The sequence below is a fragment of the Aspergillus neoniger genome, assembly GCF_003184625.1.
Source record: "Aspergillus neoniger CBS 115656 unplaced genomic scaffold BO87scaffold_29, whole genome shotgun sequence".
Classification (NCBI taxonomy): Eukaryota; Fungi; Ascomycota; class Eurotiomycetes; order Eurotiales; family Aspergillaceae; genus Aspergillus; species Aspergillus neoniger.
The window spans coordinates 318,839-342,077 of NW_020291157.1; the positions used below are offsets into that span (position 1 = coordinate 318,839).

Genomic DNA, 23,239 nt, shown 5'->3' on the forward strand with positions numbered 1-23,239 from the left:
ACACTCGATCTTCTCAATCCTACACTTGGAATACTGGTGCGCGATCTTCGCACTAAGTATACGCAACGACCACCTGCCCAAGCACGCGATCCAGACTTGCTTTTTCTAACCATCTCTTTGGGAGCACGGCCGATCTCCACGGCGTTTCTGGGAGTGGGATGGCCAACTCCGCGGGCGCTCGAAGTTCACGATAGGAGGTGCCCGATAGTAGTTTTGATATCTACCTTGCAATGTCCTACCTTTCTCATGAATATTTGATATTCTTTCTTCTCTTCGAACAGATGCTGCAGTATGTAACACGAGTGACTTGATATCTTCACTGCTGATGGAGCACGCTGCGCTCTCCGCGCCTATACAGATGGAATCAGAGGAGATTCTCTCGCGAATTATCCTCGTGGTTTCGGTTGCCTCCATGGTAGGGTCAGGATGGATTATTATCAGCTTCCTTGTGAGTATTGGACCAAGGCGTCTGCCTGCATGTCTGTTTCTGACCCGCATCAGGTTATACCCAGTCTGCGCACTTTCCGTCATCAATTGATTTTAGGTGCTGTCTCTCCGTGAATAATGGACTATAATTGCCACTGACGGATTCAGGTCTTGGGATCAGTGAATTTCTAGCCGCAAGCAATGTTGTCATCTCAGCTGGGCTGAATACCACGGGCATCGAGATATGGAATCCTTCCCTCAAGATATTCTGCAGTTTCAATGGACTCATGGCACAGACGTTTCTGGTGCAGAGTAAGACTCTATATATTCATTCCTGACGGTAACATACTAATTTTAGTACTGCTAGCTGACTACTGGATTCTTTCGATTGCAATCTGCACGTACCTCATACTGATGGACTATGTCCACGCTGCGTCGTGGGTCCAGAACCATAAAATCGCCCTCTGGTGCATCCCATGGGGTCTCTCAATCCTATGGGCAGTGCTTGGCCTTGTCGTCGTCGGATATGGGTATGCCGGTGGCTGTATGTCCCCTTTGGCTCTATGGTGTTAAGACGCACGATTGATAGAGGTCAGGGTGCTGGTTCACCAGTGATCGTGTCCGAATTTTCGTGAACTTCATTCCACGATGGACTATTATCCTTGTCATCCTGTGCATTTATACCCGACTATGCCTCTTCCTCTACCGGTCTCATAAAGCTCTCTCGAGCGACCACGATATTACTCTACAGACTCCGCATCCACACCAATGGCAGCTTCTGGATATCGGTGACGGGCCTACCCCAACTTCTCATTCGGCGATTCCTCTGAAGAAGGTTAGTCACCTTAGTATCGGTGTTTGCCGGTCTCATCCCGATGACCGAATGATTAGGTGTCACTCCAAATGATGGTATATCCGACCGTATATGCATTGATCTGGATCATCCCCACTTCCGTGCGCATCTATCAAGGGATGACGGGAAAGCGCGCTCCACTGGCACTAGAGATTCTAGAAAAGGTGATCGAAAAAAGATGATGGCCTTCTTTGAACTTTTTTAACAGAGGTCTAGATCTGCATTATGTCACAGGGCTTTGTAGATGCCATTATTTACGGTGAGCGAGATAAGCAGCTAGTCTCCTTGCACAACGCTGACTGAAATGACAAGGGTTTAATGAGCGTTCTTGGAGTGGCTGGAAGGACTGGCTGCATGGGCTAGGAGAATGATGGACTCAATGGGGTGACGACGGTGACATAACCACTTGCAGTTTTAATTGTTTGATGACTATAATTTTCTGTAGTAGGGTAAATGATCTACGGCGTGGATAGCCCTGGCACCTGTTCCGACGAATCATGCATGTTTCCAGCCAAGCTTCCAACAGCATATTCGGACTTGACCACCGTATGTTCCAATCATACTTGTGAGGGCCTTGTAATAGATGGGCGATCCAAGGGCTGTCTACACTCCTGGGCTCGGATCTACCGTGGAACCACCACTGTTGGAGGCCGGCTCAGTCTGCCGGGCATTTCCGAGGCAGGGATGAGATCCTTCATCCTGGGGCAGATCATTCTAAGAGTCCCTCACCAGTAAATCTGCCAGTATATTCCCGACACAGTCCGGAAGGAGAATGAATTGGTGGTTTCTTACGCAGATCGGGTAGTAGTAGTGTGCTGCAATGGTAACAACACGCGGATTGAAGACGCAAGTTTGACCAGCTTAATTGCACAATTGGAGTTCTGTGAAATATCCATATAGTTCATAAGTTAACTGAAACTATTGATCTGCCGACAAAATCGTGAGAAATGGCTCGATGGCTGGCCAACTGGTGGGGAGACGGAGAGCCCGTGGCTCCGGGCCGCGTTCGTCTCAGTGCGCTTTCTGCCGCCATGACGAGTGTAACCCTGACTGCGATACTCACCTCCCGTCTTCCCTATCGGGATCCCCGTCGTAGCAGTAGCTACGGGCACGTTTCACAAACAATATCATGATCGGTCTGTTCCAGTTTATATAACTTCAAGTCTTCTAAGACATCGTAACTTCACCTGGCGAGTCATTGTTGAGCCCGCACGCAAACAATCCCCTTAACGTTCATGATGTCATTGACTTTCACCTTTCTCCATGACGCATCCTAACCACACTTTCGAGTCAACAATGAGGCCCATGACACCACGACTACGCCAATTTCACGTGGGCCGATCGATGGCTATTGGCAGTGCGCCAGAATGGGCTTCTCCCCTGCGCGATCAACTGCCTGCAGTAAACTCGCTCATCGTCCCGAACCACGGTCGCGTCGTACTCAATTCCTCGAGTTTGACCTTACGGATATGAGGCAGACAAGCAATCCGTAGGGGAAGAAGCCCATGATGTCAACATTGCTCAGGGTTCGGACTACAGCGTTGGTCCTCGCATCATCGACCCTTGCGGAGGAATCGGAAACTCATATAGCGTCCAGCAACCACGTTCGTCGAGAAGCCAATTGCTCAATGCTATGCTTCCTACCATTTTCAACCTCCACTGAAATGATACAGCAATGGCTTCCACTCGTGCTAAGGGAACCCTTGCTATCAATGGGGGCACAGCATCTCTCCCAATTCTGCGGGAGACGGTAAACACCGTCTCTCAGGAGTGCCCGACTCGTCTCGGGCTTACCGCAAATGAAATCCAGGCTAAATCACCCACCCTGGATGTCTTCTTCGACACTATTGCTGCCGAGCGTCTGCGACGCATGCCCCCAGATGGCAGTCGCCTTGATGGAGCTTTGCGTCGCGCCTCTCGGCTCGCCGTTGCCGTCGGCTCCCTTCGGGACTCGGTCTACAGCTTCATGGACGGGGCTGAGGAAGCCACCAAGCTGATTTGGGGAACCAACCTCCTCTTTCTCGAAGTAAGTTTTTCAGTCTTTGGTGGAAGGTATCGCCGTTTGGATCGCTGACATGGTCCCGTAGATGGGAATTGATCATATCGATATCCTGGAGAGCCTGTATGGCCGCTACGGTCGTGTCACACTGGGCATCTCCCTGTTGCTTCAGCAAGAGACTTTCTTCCCGGTTTCACGGCCCCTTCAGCAGCAGGTTGCGGAAATCTATGCCCATCTGCTGGAGCTCGTTGTTCATGTCACCTCGGAATATCGTCAGGCTACACGGACCCAGCATTGGCAGACGATGACTTCTGCCGTGGACGCCGCGTTCTTCCGCTATACAAATCGGTTTATAACCCACTGGCGGCAGATTTTCGCCCATGTCCTCGAGTCTGGTACAGCCAAGCAGCATACTACCGTCGATTTGCCTGCTATATACCAGTTTCTGGAGCTTCAGGACCGTCCGCTCCAGATGCTGCTCGAAGGTCATAGCCACTCCCTGGCTGACGGCTCATTCACCTGGTTCGAGCCTCATTTGACCACTTTTGCCATGGGAAGACGTAGCATGATGATGATCCGGGGCAACCCGGGCTGCGGAAAGAGTGCTTTGGCTCAGTGGACCGTTGAAAGGCTGCAAGCCTCCTCGGAGTATGATATCTGGAACGTCATCCCCATCGTCATCCGGTCGGACGTCCCAATCTCGACACTGACGCTCAGTATCCTCAAGGGGATTTTGATCCAGATGCTTGATTATTGTGTGAGCAGTCGCAAGACGCAGGACGCCATCCTCGCAGCTGTGACCGGTGCTATGGAAATGGCCACATCCGGCGCTTCCGATCCCCAGGTGGAAGGCCAGCTATGGACAGCCATCAGGACCGCAGTCCAATCCAACCTCCATTTCATGCTAGTGGTCGATGGGTTTGATCAAATGAAACATGCGGAGACCACTGTCAGCGCGTTCCTCGGCTTGCTTCAGGATACCGTCGCGAACACCCCCTCGAAGCTGATCATCTTCAGCCGGCCAATGTCGACTGACCTGCTACCTATTAAGGAGACAACCAGTACGCACCAGATTGCAATGAACACAGCCACGACTCACCAGGATCTCCAAGAAGCGGTGACAGATATCATGCTTTCGGACTCCTCTTTCTCGGGACTAGAGCCATCCCAGCGTGAGTCCCTGACTACGTCTATTGTCAACCGCTCCCAAGGATGCTTCGTGTGGGCACAGCTTGCCGCTGAGGCAGTGCGCCACCAGACCACCTACAATGAAATGACCACAGCTGTCCACAGAATGCCCAACACGTTAGGTGATCTTATTGACTACCACGTGCGCAATATCAACCTCAACCGTCTTGGTACGCAGAGCCTACTTGCTTGGTTGGTAGCCAGTGAGCGGCCACTGCGCATCCCAGAGGTCGAGCAATTGTTGTCTGTTGATCTGAAGTCGCTTAAGGTTTCAACTCGTCCACCAAATGTCGAGCGTGATGTCTTCCAGCCTCTTGGGCGGCTGATCTCCGTGCGTGATGGCTTCGTTTCTTTCCGCCATCCCATGGTCCGCGAGCACCTCCAGGCTAGAGCCCAGATGCGTCAGGAGCTTCCATTCTCTCTGGCAGATGCACACTACGATCTCTTGATCCGCTGCCTGGCGTGGGTACGTCGCTCGGTATCCGACGAGATCTCTGTCTCCTGGGACAAAATGAGTGTGGAGGTCCGCGACCGCTACCTGGACGCCTATGTGCTTCTTGAATATACCGCCCGGTACTGGCTTTCCCACATGCTGTCCTCACCGATGGCTTCCTCCGACCGCGAGCTCTCATTCCCGTCTGCCTTCCGGCGCGCTCTGCCCGACACTGTGTTGTTCGCCCAGCTGGAGCTTACCAACCGTGAGTCGCAGTTCAGTCGGTCAAGTATTGTTGAACTGTATCGATTGGCGGTTGGAGTCCGCCGTGTCGTGCTCGGAAGCGATTCCCCGGCTGTCCTACAAAGTCTGATCCTCAGTGCTCGGGCGTCTGAGAAGGCGCGTACCTCCTGGGCTAATGATCATCTCTACCAGGCTTGGACGGTGAGCCGAAGTCAGCTGGGAACTAGCAGCACAATCACCCAGGAGCTGGAGCAGATGCTTGTATCCTCGCCGGCCGCTGGTCGCCTGACCAGTGGAGGAGGCAAGTCTGTCACATTGAGAGAAATGACGATGACCGGCTGGGGCAAGTCCGACATCAGCTTCCCCCAGCGGCTCCAGTATCTTGATCGCCTCGTTAACATGTATCAAGAGAACAACCAAAATGATGAGGCGTATAACGTTTCCAAGGACTTTTACCGCCAGACTGTGAAGACCTACGGTGCTCACTCGTCGGAGACCATGCAAGCCGCTGAATTCCTCACAAAGAACTTCGATATCGCACCTTCCGACGAGCTAGCTTTGGAATTGGCCAGCATCAAGTATGAAAACATGCTTCGTTCCATGGATGCGACCGACCCGCGCCGGGTGACTTACTCTCTCTACCTGGCTCAGCTATATGAGCAAAATGGTCAAGTGTCCAAATCCGAGACCGTGCTGTCCCGACTCTGGACAGGACTGTCGGCACGCGAGGCTGATTCCAAAACATCTTGGGACCAGAAGACCAAGGTTGCTTTCTACTACTCGCAATTCCTGCGTCGTCGGGGTCAATCTGACCGGGCCACGTCCATCCTCCGCGAACTTTCAGCCGACTTGGAAGCTGAGGGTGGCGTCAAGTCCCCAGAAATGCTTAAACGTGCCGAGGAGTTGCGGGGTGAAGCGCGGGAGATGAATCTGACCGATATGGACCGCGCACTCGCACTGGAGATGTGGAAGTACTACCAGTCATCTGGTCAAGTGTACTCATCTCAAGCAGTGTCCTTGGCGGAAACACTTACCGAGGGTATGATCCCCAGCCAAGATGCTACTACAGCTGAAACCGAATATATTATGGCGGGAATGTCTCCCGAAGACCAGGAGCTTCTGCCCGGCTGGATAGACAGCCTCGCCTCTGCAGGAGATACCCGCAACATGAAGTCCATCATGATGCTTTGTCACCAGTTGTCTACTCAATGTATCCGGGAGGAAGAGTGGCGCAAGGGCTCAGATTATTCCTGGGCTGTGCTGAAGCATGCCTGGCCTGACGTCGAGGATGCCCAAACGAGGGCCAAGTTCTCTTCTGATCTTTCTCCGTTGATGTCTAGTCTTGCCCTTGACTACGCCTACTGTATTTTCCGTCGCTTGGATGTTAAGAGAGCCACCATTGTCTACGGCAACGCGTTCAAGGCTTCGATTACCGCAGACCAAGTTGCGGTGCCCGCTGTTACTACAGTGACAAAGACTGTGGTTGAATTCTACGAAACCACGTTCCAGTTTGACAAGGCCTTGATCCTCCTGCGACAGGTGAGCGAGTTCTTCGCCTCGCGCCTAGGTGCGCACGACAAGCACACTCTGGACAGCCGCTATTATGAGGCCGACCTGGCCTTGCGTCTGGACCGGCGTGCGGAGGCTGAAGATAGCTACCGTCATATCTACAAGGCTTGCGTTCATGAGGGCAGGATCTCCTCGTCTGGTGTTCGTGCGGCTGTGGCTCTCGCCAGCCTTTACGAGCAAGACAAGAAATGGGATGCTGCGCTCGACGTCTATCGTCATCTGTGGCCGACTTTGGTGCACTTCGATGAAAAGGACGGCTATGACCGCGCTTTGCAGGAAGGATTGCTTCCTAAGACCTATGCTGGGTATATGGCCATCCTCGAGAGTACATCGGGTCAAGCGGGCTACGAGGAGCGTTACCAGGTTGCATCACAGCACCAGCAGCTGTGCCGTAAGCTGTATGGAGCGACTAGTCACCGTACTCGAGATGCAACCATGTATCTCGCAGCACTCTGCGCTAGCAGCGACCGGCATACCAGCGAAGCTATTGACCTGTACCGACAGGTGCTAAAGACCAGCGATTGGGTGTCTGCCACGGAGGCGTCACGCTCTCTGCCTGACATGACACAGCCGCTACCCATGGACATCAAGCATCGCATGGCCCAGCTGCACTTGCGCAACAAGGATACGTCGCAACAAGCTCGCGCGTTGTACATCGAGGAGTTGGCACTCTCCAAACAGCAGCAGGGTCTCTCCGCGCCCACCACGCTCATGTGGCTACGCGAAATCGCTCGCTTGTACTCTCTGCAGGACAACATTGAATCCCGTCGGAAAGGTGCCGACCTGCTCAATGAACATGTTGATGAGGTCGTCCACGTTACCGCCAATCAAGACGCTCTGATATATCGCGCCCGCCGGCTGGCAGAGATTTACCTGGAGTGTGGATATAATACCGAGGGCTGGGCACTTATCGACAGTTTGCACCAGCAAGTCATCCACGACACCCCCGCGGCACAGCGAAAAAATCTCGAAGAGTACCGACCGGCAGTGTTTGTGGCATCTTTCGAGGAGGTCTTTGGCCGCACACGCAGCTCGAGCCAGATCCTAGACGACTTGTCTCGTGAAGGCGAGGTGTACAACGTCTTCCAGCAGAGCCTGGCTGGTCATGATCTCATGCCCACCCTTGCAGCTGGCGAGAAATTGCATCGCTTGCAGACGGAACAGAAGCGCAGCACAGCAGCACAGAGCACCCAGAACAAGCTGTACGACTTCTTCTGCAACACGCTCTCTGTTTCGCAGTCAGCCCGCAAGAAGGATGCTGTGTATCAGTTCTATTCCTTGTGTCGGCGCGAGTCATTGCATGATGACTACAATCTCAACATTATCACCCAGACCACCAGCATGGTCCGGGATCTGTGCAACCAGTCAAGATTCCAAGAAGCCACTGATGTGACTAGTGTGTTCCACTCCTTCGTCCATTTGACCGATGGACTTCGCTCGACGGAGAGCATCTTCATTGCGATCAAGCTGTGCTTGTACCTCTGCGGCTACCAGGTGAACAAGTGCACTGAGACTACCACGACCAATGCAATGTCCCTTGAGTCGAAGACGCTTCTTCAGGAAGTCATGAACAACGCACGCGATATCCCTATGGAGTTCTCGGAACTTCCATTCGAGGAGCTCAACGATCTGGTGACAGTGCTGGGAGAACACGAAATGTTCCAAGATCTCGAGGTAGGTAGCCATCTTCTTAACTCATACGGTATCCCTTCTAACAGAACAGGTTATTCTCACCGACCTCTGGACCTCTCGGATTGTCCAGAAGACCTGGACGCTGCCCGCAGTTGTCTGGATTGGCCGACGTCTGGTCGAGACCCGGTTCTGCCGCGGCCATGTCACGGCCGCCACGACACTGGGCAAGGACATTTGCTACAACCTGCGCCAAGTCTGGGGCAACTCCGACCCCGTTACTCTCGAAATGAACAAGCTGCTCTCCGGACTGTACACGGCGTCCGGAAACAACCTTGCTGCGGCTGCTCTGCATGAGACAGCCCTGGCAGAGCTGTTGAACGACGAGACCGAAGACCAGTCAGCTGCTATCAACGCCGTGACTCAACACCTGGAGCTGTTGCAGCGGGCACAGGCTCGTCTGGCCAAGGAAGGGCAGAGTGCAGCCATCGACGCGTCGGCGGCTCAGGAACGCGTGCAGCAGATTGCAACCAAGTTTGGCCTGTCATCGTCCAAGCTGGAGCAGCCGTCCACGGCGGATGATTCACTTGGCATGTGGGAGCGCCCCCGGCGGTTCAGCTTGGATGTCGAAGAGGCAGCCAAGCACTCGAACCATCTGCGTCAATCTAGCGGGTCTGCGTTGCTGACGGGCAATGCGGGTGCGAAGAGGCTTTCGATTACAGCTTTGTAAGGGGTTGAACTAACAGATTGAAAACTAGATTGCCAGTTTTTGTAATTAGGTGTTGGGGTGTTTATAGTGTTATAGTAATGTAATAATACTGTTTCTTCTGATAATCACTACGAAGATATTATTCATAAGTTGACTATAGAGCATTCCTTGAATATCTATATAAGAGATTATAGGAATCATAGAATAACAAATGAAAGAGAAAAAGGTACTATCCTTATGCTTTTAGTCTGTTTGTTGTTGGGATAATAAGATAAGGCGTCTAATGACATGGAACACAATCAGTGCCCGATACGCTTACCAGATCACGTTATATTTCCGACTAGGCACCGCTGATCATGGATGCAATGAGTTTGCAACCTCCACTCTCATCTTCAACACAACATAATGGCTACCACCATCACACTACCATACTATGCCCCTGACATCCCCTGCCCGCTACCCACAACTTCAGAGATTGATGCAGCACCCGACATATCCTTGGAGTATGGAGGACGAAGAATCGTTGAGATCGGAGACCATCTGGTAGTGAAGTTCGGAAAAGGCGTGGAACTTATCGAAGGAGAGAACATGTTATTTGTCCAAGAATACACCAGCATACGAGTCCCTCGAGTCTATGCACTTTACTCGGACCCATCGACGGGCAAGAAATACATTGTTATGGAAAAGATGCCTGGTCAAACTCTTCTGTCCCTATGGCCACAGCTAAGCCCATCGGAGAAGGATGACATCGTCGCTACACTTCATGACTACTTCAACGAGCTACGACGTTTACCGCCGCCAGATTACTACGGTAGCTTAGGCAGACGATGCCTTCTTGATGAAATATTCTGGACTTATGACCCTGAACCGTCGATCAATGGACCGTTCACATCGGAAAATGCTCTTATCGAGGCAATGGCTCGGAAATATACCTACGATGGTCGGCCACCGTATCGAGCTGATTTCTACCGCCAGTGTTTACCGCGTTTGCTCCGTAGCCATGGTCCAACATTCACCCATGGTGACTTTCAGCGGAAGAACATACAGATCAAAAGGGTGGTAAACAACAGTGATGGACAGTATACCTCACAGCTACAGGTTACTGTTCTTGACTGGGAAAAGGCGGGTTGGTATCCAAGCTACTGGGAGTATTGTCTTGCTGTCTGCGCGCTACGGTAGGATGATGATTGGTGTCTTTGGATTGAGAAAGTGCTGGATCCTTTCATTGCTGAATCTGCGTGGTTTCAAGCGATTCGGTTGGAGTTATGGTCTTAGAGCGTATTCATAAATCAATTGTTCATTGAAGATCGCATACCGCAGCGAAACGCCACGCTTAGTGAGTAATTGTCCGATACGGGCGCATTAAGGGGTAGCCGCTGTCACGTCTCACAGCCTTGGAGATACATTCTTCCGGCAGGGTGTCGATCGATCAAGCCTCCCTCCGCAGTCAGTTGGCAGGGTGGTCTACTCAGTATGATCAACATAATGTTAAGCAGGTGGTCCCTAAGAATAAAACAGCTATACTGCTCTGCGCGATCTCGGATCCTCCGCCCTTGCAACCTTGGGACTCCCAACCCTGTAAGAGCCTTGACGACGACAGATTGTGCACGGCAGTCAACAGTCGCCTCGCACGAGAATCTTTTCCGCTACACTTCCGGAAGATGGCTGTAAGTGCTATGAGATTAGTGTCCAAAGTAGTACCAGTCAGGCTAACATCATGTGGATTTAATGAACATCTGCGTCTAGCAGAACGCTTCCTCGAGTTTGATGTGCTTGTGCTTCAAAACATTGTTTCTCGTGCATCTGGTCATTTAATATCCGAACTCCGGTCCTTTACAAAGTTATCAGAAGGCGGATACAACCGCGTATTTGAGGCTACTTTCAACGATGGGAAGTGTGTTCTCGCGAGGCTACCCTAACCAAGTACAGTACCAGAGCATTACACTAGCGAGCGAAGCAGCGACTCTGGACTACCTTCGCCTACATGGACTTCGCACACCAGAGGTATATGCCTGGTGCTCAACGAAAGCTAACCCAATTGGAGCTGAGTACATCATTATGGAGAAGTTGGATGGTACTCCTCTCGGCCATGAATGGTTTTCAATGACCCCAAAGGAGCAGTATAAGATTATGACACAAATAGTTGAATGGGAGACGCGTTTGATGTCATTGGAGTTTCCTGCCTCTGGGAGTCTCTATTATTCGAAGGATCTTCCATCTGAAAAGAGGACAAAGCTAGACGATCCGAACGGCATGGCGTTTTGCATAGGGCCAATAGCCCATTATAGTTGGTGGCAGGGTGAGAGAGGCATTATGAATATTGACCGCGGACCCTGTGGGTCATTCTATCAAGTATCATAAGTCTCACAACACTAACTTCACCGGGAGAAAAGGGCCATCATCAGTCGACATCTTCCGAGCAGCTGGCGAACGTGAACTAACCTGGGCCAAAGCCTACGCGAAGCCTCGCTTGCCCTATGAGCGGCTTTAAAGGGAGATTTACCAATTCAAGCGTGTCTCGCCTGATACCCACATCACAGATCTTGTCAATTACCTTGAGATGATACCCAGTTTAGGATATTGCAATCCATCCTTGGACCGACCGGTCATGCGCCACCCCCAACCTACAGCCAAACAATATCCTCGTGTCTGACACGAATGAAATGACTGGCCTTATAGACTGGCAGCATTGCGCGATTCTCCCTCTTGGTATCGTTGCTGGGATTCCAGCTCACTTCCAGAACTATGGCGATCCAGAGTCAGAAATGCTCAAACAGCCTCAGCTTAATCTGCCCTCTGATTACGATTCCATGACACCCACCGAGCAGAATTCAGTTAAGGAATCTCATCGCAGAAGAGTGATTCATTTCCTGTACGCCACCCTGACTAAAAGACTGAATCAAGATCATTACAATGCTATCTTCGACCAGTCAATTATATTCCGCCAACGCCTTTTCCAGAGTGCCGGCACACCTTGGGAGGGGGACTCAGTATCGCTGCGTGCTGAGCTCATTCGCTCAATAATGAACTGGTCGGCGATCGTCAAGTCTACTCACGTTGCTCCGCCGGTGGACTATCCAGAAGATGTTGTCCGGGAGATTGTTGACTTTGATACGCAGCAGAGAGGGGCCGATGTGGCAATGAAACAGATGCGACATGCTTTAGTTGTCGATATCATGGGATGGGTACCGAATGAAGATTCCGAATGAAGATTATGAGGCTGCCAGAAGACTCGCATCTGAGATAAAGGGTAAAATGCTTGAAGCGGCAGAGACTCCCGATGAGGTTATCGCTATCCAGAACATTTCCCCTTTGATAATTTCGACGAAAGGGCTTAAGGCAATGTATGAGAAATTAGTGAAATTTTCAGGAGATTCGTTGCTGGCTGATGCACCAATGGGCCTGACTATACCCTGAGCTGTTGATTTGAAAGCATGATTCGGCGGCAGCTCAGAGACTAAATGCATATGTTGGCCAAGACGTATGGAATCTGAATGTAGCATAAGACTAGACGATTATCGACCCAAAAATGTCAAACCTCAATAAAAGAGCTCTGCGGTGCAGTGGGAGGGGTGCGGGAAGAAAAATTGGTGAAAAAAAGAATGACCAGACTGGGGCTCGATCCCAGGACCTTATCGGTGTTAACGATACGTGATAACCAACTACACCATCCGGCCAGTTCTATATTTATGTTTCAAAGTTTTGTGCAATATGAACAAATTAAGATTTGGGGGTGGAGCATAGCATTGGGCATAAGGATTTTTTCGTTCGTTTGGTTCCTATAAAAGGCCGCCACGTCCAGAGCCTTTTCTACTGCGGTCATGATTTTGATAAAATGGCTGGAGTATAGCCAGGAACTACTTCCCTTAGATTAGAAAGGGGGCTGTGACGCGATATGAGACAGGAGGTGAAGGAAAGTTAAGGCGATTCAAGAGGGCTTATGCTAAAACGTATATCAGAAAGTTGAGGATACTGAATCCATTGAAATTCTGTAAAAACGAGTCCAAATACTGGTGAGCTTACCAAGCACCTAGGTATCGTAACGATGGCAGCAGCCCTATACACCAATCTCAATCCAACCGCGCGGATAAGACGAAGATCCTAGGTGCTCGTTTCAAGCCTGTTGATAGTCGAGCTCGCACCCATCATGTATATGAAGATGGCACGGGGACCTTCGAAAAGGGTGATGTTCGCGAGTATTCAATTACTCCCACACAAAGGGCTTGGGGAAACTTGGAACGTTAGGTCCGAGTTAGGTTGCATTCAAACATCCTAAATTGCTTTATAGCGGTGATACCTGATCTTGCTCTGTACTCCTGTGGTGCGGATTTGACATCGTAAAGTCCCAGACATTCTCATGAAGATCGAACTCTTAGAGTTCATATTGCCTTGCATTTCACTCAGTCCAACCCCCTTGGTCTCTGAGTAGCTTTGCTGTACCGAATTCGGCATTCTGTTCTGCCAATTTGACTGCTCGAATGTATTGGCGACGGCCACTTGCCACAATTGATGCACCTTCATTCAGAAGCAGCTGCAGCATATCAATGCGGCCATGTTCCGCAGCCCCCTCCAACGCTGTTCTGCCATCTCGCAAGGACTTCTTTGCGTTGACATCTGCTCCCTCTGCAAGTAGTTTGCGAGCGATACCGATGTATCCTTTGATTGCAGCAAATTGGAGCGCTGTTCCGCCCCCAAATTCAGCCGCACTCTGATTAGGGTCTGCTCCAGCGTCCAAAAGCATGTCCACTATTTGAACATTTCCATCTTCCGCCGCGGCTTGTAATGCCATCCTTCCCCGCTCAGACGCGGCTGGTCGGTTGACGTACGTGCAGACGTCAAGGAGGATCTTTACAATGTGCCTGTTTCCGGTGTTCACTGCAGCGCAGAAAATTGTTTTCTCCCTGCCAGGGTTGTTCCGCGAGATGTTCCATTCACAATCAGCACCGAGAGCAACCAGGCGTCTAGTTAGAGAGATATCTTGCCTCTCAATGGCGAGCCAAAGTGGCGGATAGGAGCCAAGATCAATCCGGACCGCCTGATTCACATCCGCACCGGCATCCAATAAATCCTGTACCGCGGATTTGTGACGGTAATGCAGAGCTGTGGTGAGCGCTCGTCCTTTTTCAACCGCAGTCCATGTTCGAGAATGTAGAACGGTCCTAAGTGACACACCATTACGCCAAATGACTGCTCTCTCAAGGATAGAATCGAGAACTTCGCAGTCGATGACTCCGTGCAGCTGGTACAGGAAAATATTGTCCAAAAATCCGCTAGCAACAACTTTGCCTCCGGGGTCAAGACCAATTTCTAAAAAGCGCCGCACAAGAAAAACAATGTGATCATATTGTAAAGCCTTCTCGAAGGCATTTGGGACAGCACAAGGCTGCTGTGACAAATTGTCCAAAAGCAGTTGAAGAATTCCAAAATGTTGCGAACCGCATCGATAATCCTCGACTGCTGCTGTCAGTTCAAGATCTCCGATGCTTGCTCCTCGTACAATCAGAAGCTTTGCCAATGAAAAGCTCTCTGGGAAACGTAAGTAAGAAATTGCAGCTGCAAGCGGAGATAGGCAAACAGTGGCGTAATCCAAAAACCTCCAGTACCGCTCACGCCCAACAGGCTGAAGTGAACACTTTGACATCATGAAAAATGGCTTAAGACCGACATTTTTAGGCTGCTTGTCGACATTACGATCGAGTAAATATTGGACAAGACCATCATCGCTTCTCCGCGACATCCTAATGGCAGACACGAGTATCGGTTGACCATAGCAATGGAGGATTTGAGGCAGCAGCCCAAGCTGTTCCAAGTACATTGCAGTTTCCAAGTTTCCGATTTGAATCAGGCTTTTTCCAATTTTTGTCGCTCCAGCTTGGAGAAGAGATCCAACCATTTCGCAGTGGCCACCTACTATGGCTGCGCCGAGGATGGTGTCTGGGACCTTGTCGTAAAAAGTTTCATTCTTCCTTGCGCCCCAACTCAATAGGGAAATTGCAGTGTCGATATTGTTCATCGCTACATTTTCATACAGGATGGAGGTATAATAATCCTCCATCTGAGTTGGCTCTACACTGGCTCCGTAGGATATGAGCAGTCTGGAAGTTTCGAGATCGTTTCTCTCAAGAGCCCGTTGCACGAGGCTCATTTCTTCGATTCCATCAACAGTAGAGACTTCTGCACCCACCGATAACAGACGCTGTGTGATATTGATGGCACCACATTCAACCGATAAGACGAGTGGGGGGATGTAGTCATCTGATGCCTCTTGGTGGTTGATATTTGGATGGGTATCCAAAAGAAGATTGATTATGTCCTCGTTGCCTTTCCTTATCGCGAGTCCAAGTGTGGTTGACTTGACAAGGTAGTTTTCACGGAACTTCACATGTTGAATTGCGTCAACATCCGCGCCTAAGGCAAGCAGATATTGTGTCATAGACACATCGTTTCGGTCCACGGCAAGCCCGAGGATCGAAAGGTCGTATGAGCCACCGCTTCGTTTGTTGATATTGGGGTCAATATCAAGGAGCATAGAGAAAAGGCCTGGGGTTCCCGTCTTAATTGCGGCGCTTAATGCCTCTCCTGGTATAGGAATATTTCGAGCCAGAAATAGTTTGATGAGCTCATTATTTCTTGAGCGGATTGCTTCACAGAGAGCCCTTTCTAGGATTCTTGTATCCTTGAGCCCAGAACCATATGATAGGAACAATTTGCACATGTCCAGAGCCGCTCGGGAGTCTCTGAAGTTGGAAGCCAGTATCAAAGGTGGCACGGGAAATCCATCATGAATAATTGGAATATCAGGACTCATACCAGCTTCCAAAGCCATCCGAACCATTCTTACGTCCTCGGATCTCACCGCACTTGCAAAAAGCTTGTGCGATATAGCATGTGCTGTTGCCCCGGGGAGGAAAAGTAGATATTTGAGGTTGTTGACGGTATCCAGGCCCGATTGATAGAATGTTGCCATGATCGTTTGATCTTCCTTGCTAGTCCTAGGCTCTCCTCGCTTTTTATCATGGAAATAGGCATTCGTCTCATAATCGGGGTCATCATCCGTCTCGTCATCCGAGTATACATCCAAGAATTCTCGTATATTTGATTGCCAAGAATCATCATCAGGCTCAGAGACTTGAAAACTGTTGGAAAGCAGGAAAAGTGCAACTTGTAAGCGCTCCACGGCATCACTGCCACCTCTGAGACCGCAAAGTCTTTCTGCTATGTAAAGGTTTTGACCTTCGTGTTGTTCAGGCATTATTGAGCTCAGAGCTGCTGCTACCCTGGCGCTATTGCGTCCGGTGCGCAGCACTTTGGCATGGCTTCCGATCATAAGGGAGCCGAGAGAATCGATGAGACCACGTTCGATGATTTGGGAAGGTAGGTCCATTTTCCGAACCCCTGGAAGATGTTCCAGTGAAATAGATGGGTTGCCTACATCATGTTAATGTTAATCAATCTCACAGTAGTTGTTAAATCTGAGTCTTACTCGGGACGTTTTGTAAACTGCTCAGCGCAGTATTGGAGAAAATAAACCATGGGAGATTCTGTGGCCATGTAACTTGAAATATCAACGGACCAGGAGAGCAGACAATAAGTCCTTCAGGTGTTGGGGACAATGGCTCTATGTTGTGTCAATCATCTATGTTGAGCATCCTTGACTTCTGGATAGGCTCACCTTGACGATATTTGTCAGTCTCTCTCTGAAAACCCTGGCGATGAATCTCAAATTGCACTGTTTTTGGATCGTAATAGACACCGTCGAACCAGACTTCGAGATTCTGCCCTTCAGCTGCCCTCTTTTGTATTTCCCTGTTGACGTGTCTCCACTTGAGAGCGCCCATGCGATATTTCTTGAAACCCCCTTTCTTAAGCCTCGCCGTGTAATGATACTTCCTGCACAATGTGAGAAATTGACCGATCATAGTTCACAGGAGTGTCGGAGTGCATACGTTTTGCGAAAGCCATATGTCGTTTCCATAAATTGCAAGACCTCCTCTAGCTTTTTGTTCTCTCTGATGTAAAGGCGCTCGATCTCTGCCTTATGAGCCTCCCATTCCTCATCTGCCATGGCGACATTTAGGAGTAAGAGTCTATCAAATGGCAGAGTTGAGGAGCACAGGAGTTGAAGATCGCATCCGGAGTTGAGTCAAATATCCTACGTTGGAACCGTCTAAGTATTTATTTGCGAGTGAGCTAGGGCGGGGTTAAGGCTGAGCGAGGTATTCGGAGGCTGTAAACCCCTGATTTCCACGTCATCACCGCCACATCGTTGCCAAAGTATGCACACTATGCGGCCCGAGGAATCCTTATTGGATACAATCAAAATTTGGTGAGGTGAGGATGCGCCCCGCTCACCTTGTTTGACATGCTATGATCGGGCAAGCGTCTAGAGCCCTGTGGCTGGACGCAAAGGAATCCCATTCAGTGATTAGCTGATATCCAAATTTGGGGCCCACTACGCTGATCGGCGCGATCAGCGCCAACCCTAGTTATGCAAGACGAATCTCCATAGTGTTACATAGTGCTTCTTCTGTGGAATACCCTGATTGGTTCTTATCCAATTTGTGATGAGGCACGAAACGTTCACTGACAAGAACAATATCTTGGAAAGTCTACTGTGGTAGATGGATTGTTAGCCCAGGTCGTCAACGCCCTGATAGCGTTGTGTATAAGTTCCCTTTCTGTTCATGGTATCTCTCTAAACCTTTTGTCCCTCCAAGCAACAGCGCTCTCCAGCTTCGAAGACTTTTCGCTCTTCAGTTATCTTCTTGTCCTTAATCCCTCTCAATAGCTTGGTCATGTCGTGGACTCCGTTCGAAATCGACAGGTGTGCGCCCGAGCTCTGGAGACAAGGCGCTGACCAGTTGGTTGGATGGCCCTTTAGCATCCACACGAAATATTGCTCAGGATTCGCTCTTCCCGATATATGAGGAACAGGACAGTTCAACTATCAATCATTTAATGTTCAATCATTCCCTTCAGCCAATCTCAGTACCGCCCCAATTCGATTATACACGGGCCCCAGTGGCCTTTCAGACCGGTACGGGGACATCGAGCGAGATGGCTAATGTCATGTTGTCGGGGTGCTATCAATACAACGGCAGACCCATACAAAACACCGACCAACGTCCGATATTGGACCAATCCCTAATGCACACCAATGTCGATCAGAGCGGTTGTCTATATCAAATGCCGATGCCGGAAGTCCACAATATATCTCCCAGGAAACCCAAGGCTTGGTATTTTCTTCTTACTTTGTCCTCCTCTCGGCTTCGCTGACTATATTATAGTATCAAATGCGTATGGAAAGGCTGCAAATACAGTGGGGAATTCAAAAGCAAAGCCTCACTGAACCGACACATTGAAACACAGCATGTTTTTCCCGGAAAATATCGATGCACAATCCCCGAGTGCCACAAATCATTCAACAGGAAGGATAACCTGCGGGAGCATTTGCGTCGGAAGCATCACATATATCTTTGAAGCAACTGGCTTTTGTTATGTCGAGTGGGCTTAAGAATGGTCAATAGCAGTAAACAACACCATTTAACATGTTTGCTCTTCACTCTTGAGATGTCCAGCTTTAGGTGGGCAGCATTTTAAACGAAATGAGGATATGATCAATAAAGGACAGGACATAAGATGATTTAAAGTTAATTGAATTGCATTCGTGAAGACACTGTCGGGGCTTAATATCTTGTATTCAATTTGAAGTCACGAAGCACATAAAACCATAAAAATAAATCATGCCATTCCAATGCGAGCCAAGAGGTTCTGAATTACAAATCATTATAGGGTTGCCTTCAGAGCCGAGATCGCCAACTTCATGAGAAATACATATAAATACGCAGAGTTGCCGAATCGAAGGACAAGCAGTCTGATATTTCAATTCGTTGAATCAATCAATGGCTTGCGTGTATATGGAGTCCGCGTGAAAAGGCCGCGATGAAGGGGGTTTTATAGAACTTGGTCGGGCGTCGGCGCTAAACCGCATATAGCAATTCATTGTTGCGACCGGAGAAGCCCTTATTTTAGAATTTTATCACTAAACAAACATTTGACGGAGGACGTGGGTCGTCCCTTCCTTTCAAACCTTACAAGCACAGTCTAATACTAAATCTAAGGCTTCTTTCTTCTAAGTTACATTTATTTTCATTGGAATTCATTCCTTGAGCCTCGCAGCAGAACTAGTACTGACTCCAGTGCTGCATTCCTCTTAAAGCAGTCGGCCTTACTTATGTAGTATGTCCGCTTACACCATCATCATTGAGCACATTTCGATCATCAGATCTTATCGAATCGGCTGCTACTGATTAGTAGTAGTATTGGCTAATGCTAGAAATACTACTATTACAACATGTCTTCTACCGCAAAGCCGTGCGTAACTTCCATTTGTCACAAACGATTCTGTGCTGACGTGATACCACGACTCACTAGAACCAGGCTAAAGTAGCCTTGCATGTCTACAGCTCCTGCGAGATCCTGCCCCCACCTCAAAAACACAGGATCATGAGGTCGGTTGAGAGGAGGGGAATTGCGGAGAGGTCCAAATAGACGACTCTCATCCCTGAATACCGATATTATGTCCATCTATTAATTATCCGATTCCATTACAGTTCCTGCGCGGCATATGCAGTGGCTGGATTACCATCTCGACAAATCCTGTGGCCTGTCAGTTCTTACGACCCGGCGACTAGATAGTACTGCGACTAATCACCCGGAATTCCTTCAGCTAAACAGGTCGATCGACACCCGCTAGTGGTATTTAGGCCCCCCCTCTGGCTCCCGCTCCTTCTTGCGTGCTTGCTATTCGAAAGCAATTCCAGAACACTCCACCCTAGTCACTGTCCAAGGATGGCCCAGATGCAACTCATCTTATCCAGCAAACACCGGAAGAGCACCGGGAAGAGGTCCAGGACAGGTTGTCGTACCTGCCGGTAAGGAGGAAGCAGTACATGGAAACTGATGGCCTGAGACACTAGCACTAACCGAGGACCTTCAATGCCCAGAATCCGACGGATTAAATGTGATGAATCGCCAGGCCAATGCAACAACTGCGTCTCTGCTAATTGGAAGTGCGATGGGTATGATGCGTACCGGTTGCCGCAGCGCCGCGGTCTACACGACATAGGCACTCGACTTGGTTGGACGATGACGTCGGATGAACACCGTTGTTATTCCTATTTTCAGTATCACTCCGTTACGAATCTGGCCGGGTTTTTCGATTCCCCGCTCTGGCAGCAGTTGGCCCTACAGATGTCTCGTGCTGATCCGGCTGTCTTTCATGCGGTTAACATGTTCAGTGCTGCGCACCAGGAGTCGGAAATACATGATATGCAGATGTCTGCACGGTCACGCGTCGGGAGCCAGCAGTATTATTTCTCTCTTCAACAGTCTACACGAGCCGTAGCGCTCCTGAACCAGCGCCGGAATTCCCAGGACCCCCAGCTGCGTCAAACTATCCTCCTGTGCTGTCTGCTCTTTGTTCTTTTCGATGTGCTTGTGGCGCAATATGACAGTGCGTTTACGCATTTACACGGCGGTCTCCGTATTCTAAAAGAACTCGAGAATCAGGGGAAGCTAGAGTCGGAGGTTGCGCCATCAATCATTGCTGCATTCCGCCGCCTAGATATACAGGCCTCGCTCTATGATACTCGATTTCCGATCCTACGCCTGGAGGACGGGACAAGATTCCCGCTCAAGTTATTCGAAGCGCCAACAGGCGGCTTTACTAGCCTCAGCCAGGTACGAGAGAAGATTACGGTTTTATTTACAGCCGGTATACCCTTGATTGCTAAGAGCTGGAGCCTGAACGGTCCCAACATGGAGGCCAACTATGAGTCACTCTACCTAAGCCAACGGCGACTGCTAGCTAGTTTCGCTGATTTTGACCCATATTTCAAGTCTTTTTGCGTAACGAAATACCATCAACTAAGTGAGAAGGAGCAACTGGGAGCAGATATCGTCCACTTGCTTTACCTTGGTCATACTCTCACACTCAAAACTGTGTTGATCCGTGGTCCAGTGCCGAAGTCTCTGGTTCCGGAATTCCTTGTGCTACTGCAGGCCCATGAAGACAAGATTGAGAAGCTCAGGTCAGTCTCTGGCCTGGTAATGGACCATGTCATGATCGCCCACATGTACCTTGTGGCCACACAGTGCCCAGATATGGAGATTCGAATACGCGCTATTCGTCTTCTACGGTCATGGCCACATTACGAGGGCCTGCACAGCTCCAATGTCACTGCTTTAATGGCATTGAGTGCGCTCAGAAGGGACTTTCCGAATGAAGGCCAGGCCTTGTCAGTGTTGCAGACGACAGAAGCGGAGAATGAATTTCTCGTCGACTCCTTGAAATCTATCAAGACTGGTGTGGGAGAACCTACCATTCCGCTTTTTAGAATGTCTGAGCTGCCATCGCGCCCATGATATGGAGTCAGCGATACGTGTGGACTGCCGATAGGCATTGGTAGCTTCCTCTCCAGTCAGAGCCGGTGTTATCAATCAACACATGTCTCGAGCATAATTGTAGCACAGTGATCTCAAGGACAACTGAAAGAGCCCCGGGGCCCATCTGACGCGCTTCGATTCTGCCCATAGGATATCTCCGAGAAGTCCGACGAAGCCCGAGGGTCTTCTCCATAAGCCCGAGCTGCAGATCGGATGCCATCCCTTCACGTTTGGCCCCGAATGAACTCGGTGCACGATGGCAATATCCCTAGTGTCAGATAGCTACGCCTTCAGTATTCTCGCCCTCTTGAAAGCGCAGCCCTACCCACCCTGGCGGATAAGTTTTCTCAATAACATCATGTGATGCGCTGTCTAGCTCCGCTCGGAGCCAGTTGCAACGATCTAAGCCCGAGGATTATCTCCACTCTGTCGCCCGCGGCCGAGTCTGCAGTGGGTCGACTTGTCTGCGATTAGGTTTCTGGGCAATTCTTAAACTCTTTATCCAGCCATCCTACACCCAACACATACGCAACCTCATTATTCTCTTTGTCACCCCGCCGCAAACATATTCACAATGCCCGTTCCATTCTCCTTTGCTGCCCCCTGCTACGACCGCATGGTCCCGCTCGCGACCGGCGAGGTCCGCCCCGCGGGTCTCGACCTGAACTTTGTCGAAGTCCAGCATCCCCGCGACGTATTTGACCGCATGGTCCGCAACGGCGAATTTGACGCCTCTGAACTCTCGAGTAGTGAATTTATCACCCGCCATGTCGCCGGCGATCGCACCTTTACTGCTGTCCCGGCCTTCCCGCTCCGTACTTTCCGTCATGGATACATCGTCGTCAACACTGACCGCATCAAGTCACCTGCAGACTTGTCGGGGAAGCGCATCGGCGTGCAATTGTATACTATGACCGCTGCCGTCTGGATCCGTGGGCTTTTGATGCACGAGTACGGCGTGGATCTGTCGAGCATCACCTGGATTGAGGGGCGGATGGACGCGCCCGGGGCTCATGGCAAGCCATCTGTCCTGATTCGGAGGGAAGGGGGCAAGCCGCTGGCCAACATTGAAAAGAACAACAGCGGGAAATCCCTGAACCAACTGCTGGCGGACGGTGATATCGATGCGACCATCGGAGCAGAGGTTCCATCTTGTCTCTGGGACAATGAAAAAGCCCCTCATATTCAGCGCCTGTTTCCTAATTATAAGGAGGCCGAGAAGGAGTATTACCGAAAAACGGGCATCTTTCCGATCATGCATCTGGTCGCTATCCGAAGGGAAGTGTACGATCAGCACAAGTGGGTTGCGACGAGCTTCTTCCAGGCGCTGAATGAGTCGAAGGAGTTGGTTCGCAAGAGAACCTTCATGCCTGGTATGATCCGCTGTATGTTGCCGTGGCTGCGGGAGGCACTGGAAGAGACCGTCGAGGTGTTCGGGGAGGATTGCTGGCCGTATGGGATTGAGAAAAACCGCAAGACTTTGGAGGCGCTGGTGCAGTATCTGTATGAGCAGGGGATGATTGAAAGGGTGGTTCCGGTTGAGGAGCTGTTTGCGCCGGTTCAGGAGGCGCCGTTTGTGATTCATTAGTAGCCTGATAATTGCTATCACTTAACTCAATGCAATAGAGAGATCTCCATTGGCAGCTTGCAGGTGGTTTTGAATCGCTAGAAATACACCCTAGTAGTATCGGCATCTGTCATACGCACTTCAATTACTCTTTTTTTCGCGCACTATATCATTGA

The 23,239-nt window shown here is 50.2% G+C and overlaps 6 protein-coding genes and 1 non-coding gene across 7 annotated transcripts; 5 read left to right on the top strand and 2 right to left on the bottom strand.

The window, feature by feature from the left end:
• Positions 1-358: 358 nt before the first annotated feature.
• BO87DRAFT_314952 (putative cAMP receptor-like protein) lies at positions 359-1,461 on the top strand (the record flags this gene model as incomplete). Its single annotated transcript, XM_025619679.1, has 6 exons — positions 359-448; positions 502-544; positions 595-738; positions 785-970; positions 1,023-1,261; positions 1,318-1,461. 6 exons carry the CDS (start codon positions 359-361, stop codon positions 1,459-1,461), a joined length of 846 nt encoding a protein of 281 aa, XP_025476912.1.
• A 1,028-nt stretch (positions 1,462-2,489) lies between these two features.
• BO87DRAFT_340710 (NACHT domain protein) lies at positions 2,490-9,126 on the top strand. The gene is made up of 3 exons (XM_025620670.1): positions 2,490-3,305; positions 3,367-8,385; positions 8,435-9,126. The coding sequence occupies exons 1-3, from the start codon at positions 2,955-2,957 to the stop codon at positions 9,068-9,070; spliced, it is 6,006 nt and encodes a 2,001-aa protein (XP_025476913.1). The 5' UTR covers positions 2,490-2,954; the 3' UTR covers positions 9,071-9,126.
• A 308-nt stretch (positions 9,127-9,434) lies between these two features.
• BO87DRAFT_409003 (uncharacterized protein) lies at positions 9,435-12,543 on the top strand (the record flags this gene model as incomplete). Its single annotated transcript, XM_025626215.1, has 8 exons — positions 9,435-9,724; positions 10,522-10,720; positions 10,754-10,945; positions 10,998-11,384; positions 11,443-11,453; positions 11,680-12,234; positions 12,269-12,334; positions 12,529-12,543. Exons 1-8 carry the CDS (start codon positions 9,455-9,457, stop codon positions 12,541-12,543), a joined length of 1,695 nt encoding a protein of 564 aa, XP_025476914.1. The 5' UTR covers positions 9,435-9,454.
• Positions 12,544-12,652: 109 nt separating this feature from the next.
• Positions 12,653-12,726, bottom strand: BO87DRAFT_t205. The gene has a single exon. It is a non-coding gene; the product is annotated as a tRNA-Val (tRNA).
• A 385-nt stretch (positions 12,727-13,111) lies between these two features.
• Positions 13,112-17,178, bottom strand: BO87DRAFT_340713 (ankyrin). Its single transcript, XM_025620671.1, has 4 exons — positions 16,996-17,178; positions 16,722-16,939; positions 16,533-16,667; positions 13,112-16,477 (listed from the first exon to the last, which is right to left on the bottom strand). The coding sequence occupies exons 1-4, from the start codon at positions 17,112-17,114 to the stop codon at positions 13,446-13,448; spliced, it is 3,504 nt and encodes a 1,167-aa protein (XP_025476915.1). The 5' UTR covers positions 17,115-17,178; the 3' UTR covers positions 13,112-13,445.
• A 2,722-nt stretch (positions 17,179-19,900) lies between these two features.
• On the top strand, positions 19,901-21,475 carry BO87DRAFT_315302 (Zn(II)2Cys6 transcription factor domain-containing protein; the record flags this gene model as incomplete). Its single annotated transcript, XM_025619686.1, has 2 exons — positions 19,901-19,983; positions 20,056-21,475. 2 exons carry the CDS (start codon positions 19,901-19,903, stop codon positions 21,473-21,475), a joined length of 1,503 nt encoding a protein of 500 aa, XP_025476916.1.
• A 297-nt stretch (positions 21,476-21,772) lies between these two features.
• On the top strand, positions 21,773-23,180 carry BO87DRAFT_125880 (uncharacterized protein). The gene has a single exon (XM_025618011.1). It carries the CDS (start codon positions 22,071-22,073, stop codon positions 23,082-23,084), a length of 1,014 nt encoding a protein of 337 aa, XP_025476917.1. The 5' UTR covers positions 21,773-22,070; the 3' UTR covers positions 23,085-23,180.
• The last annotated feature ends 59 nt before the right edge of the window (positions 23,181-23,239 follow it).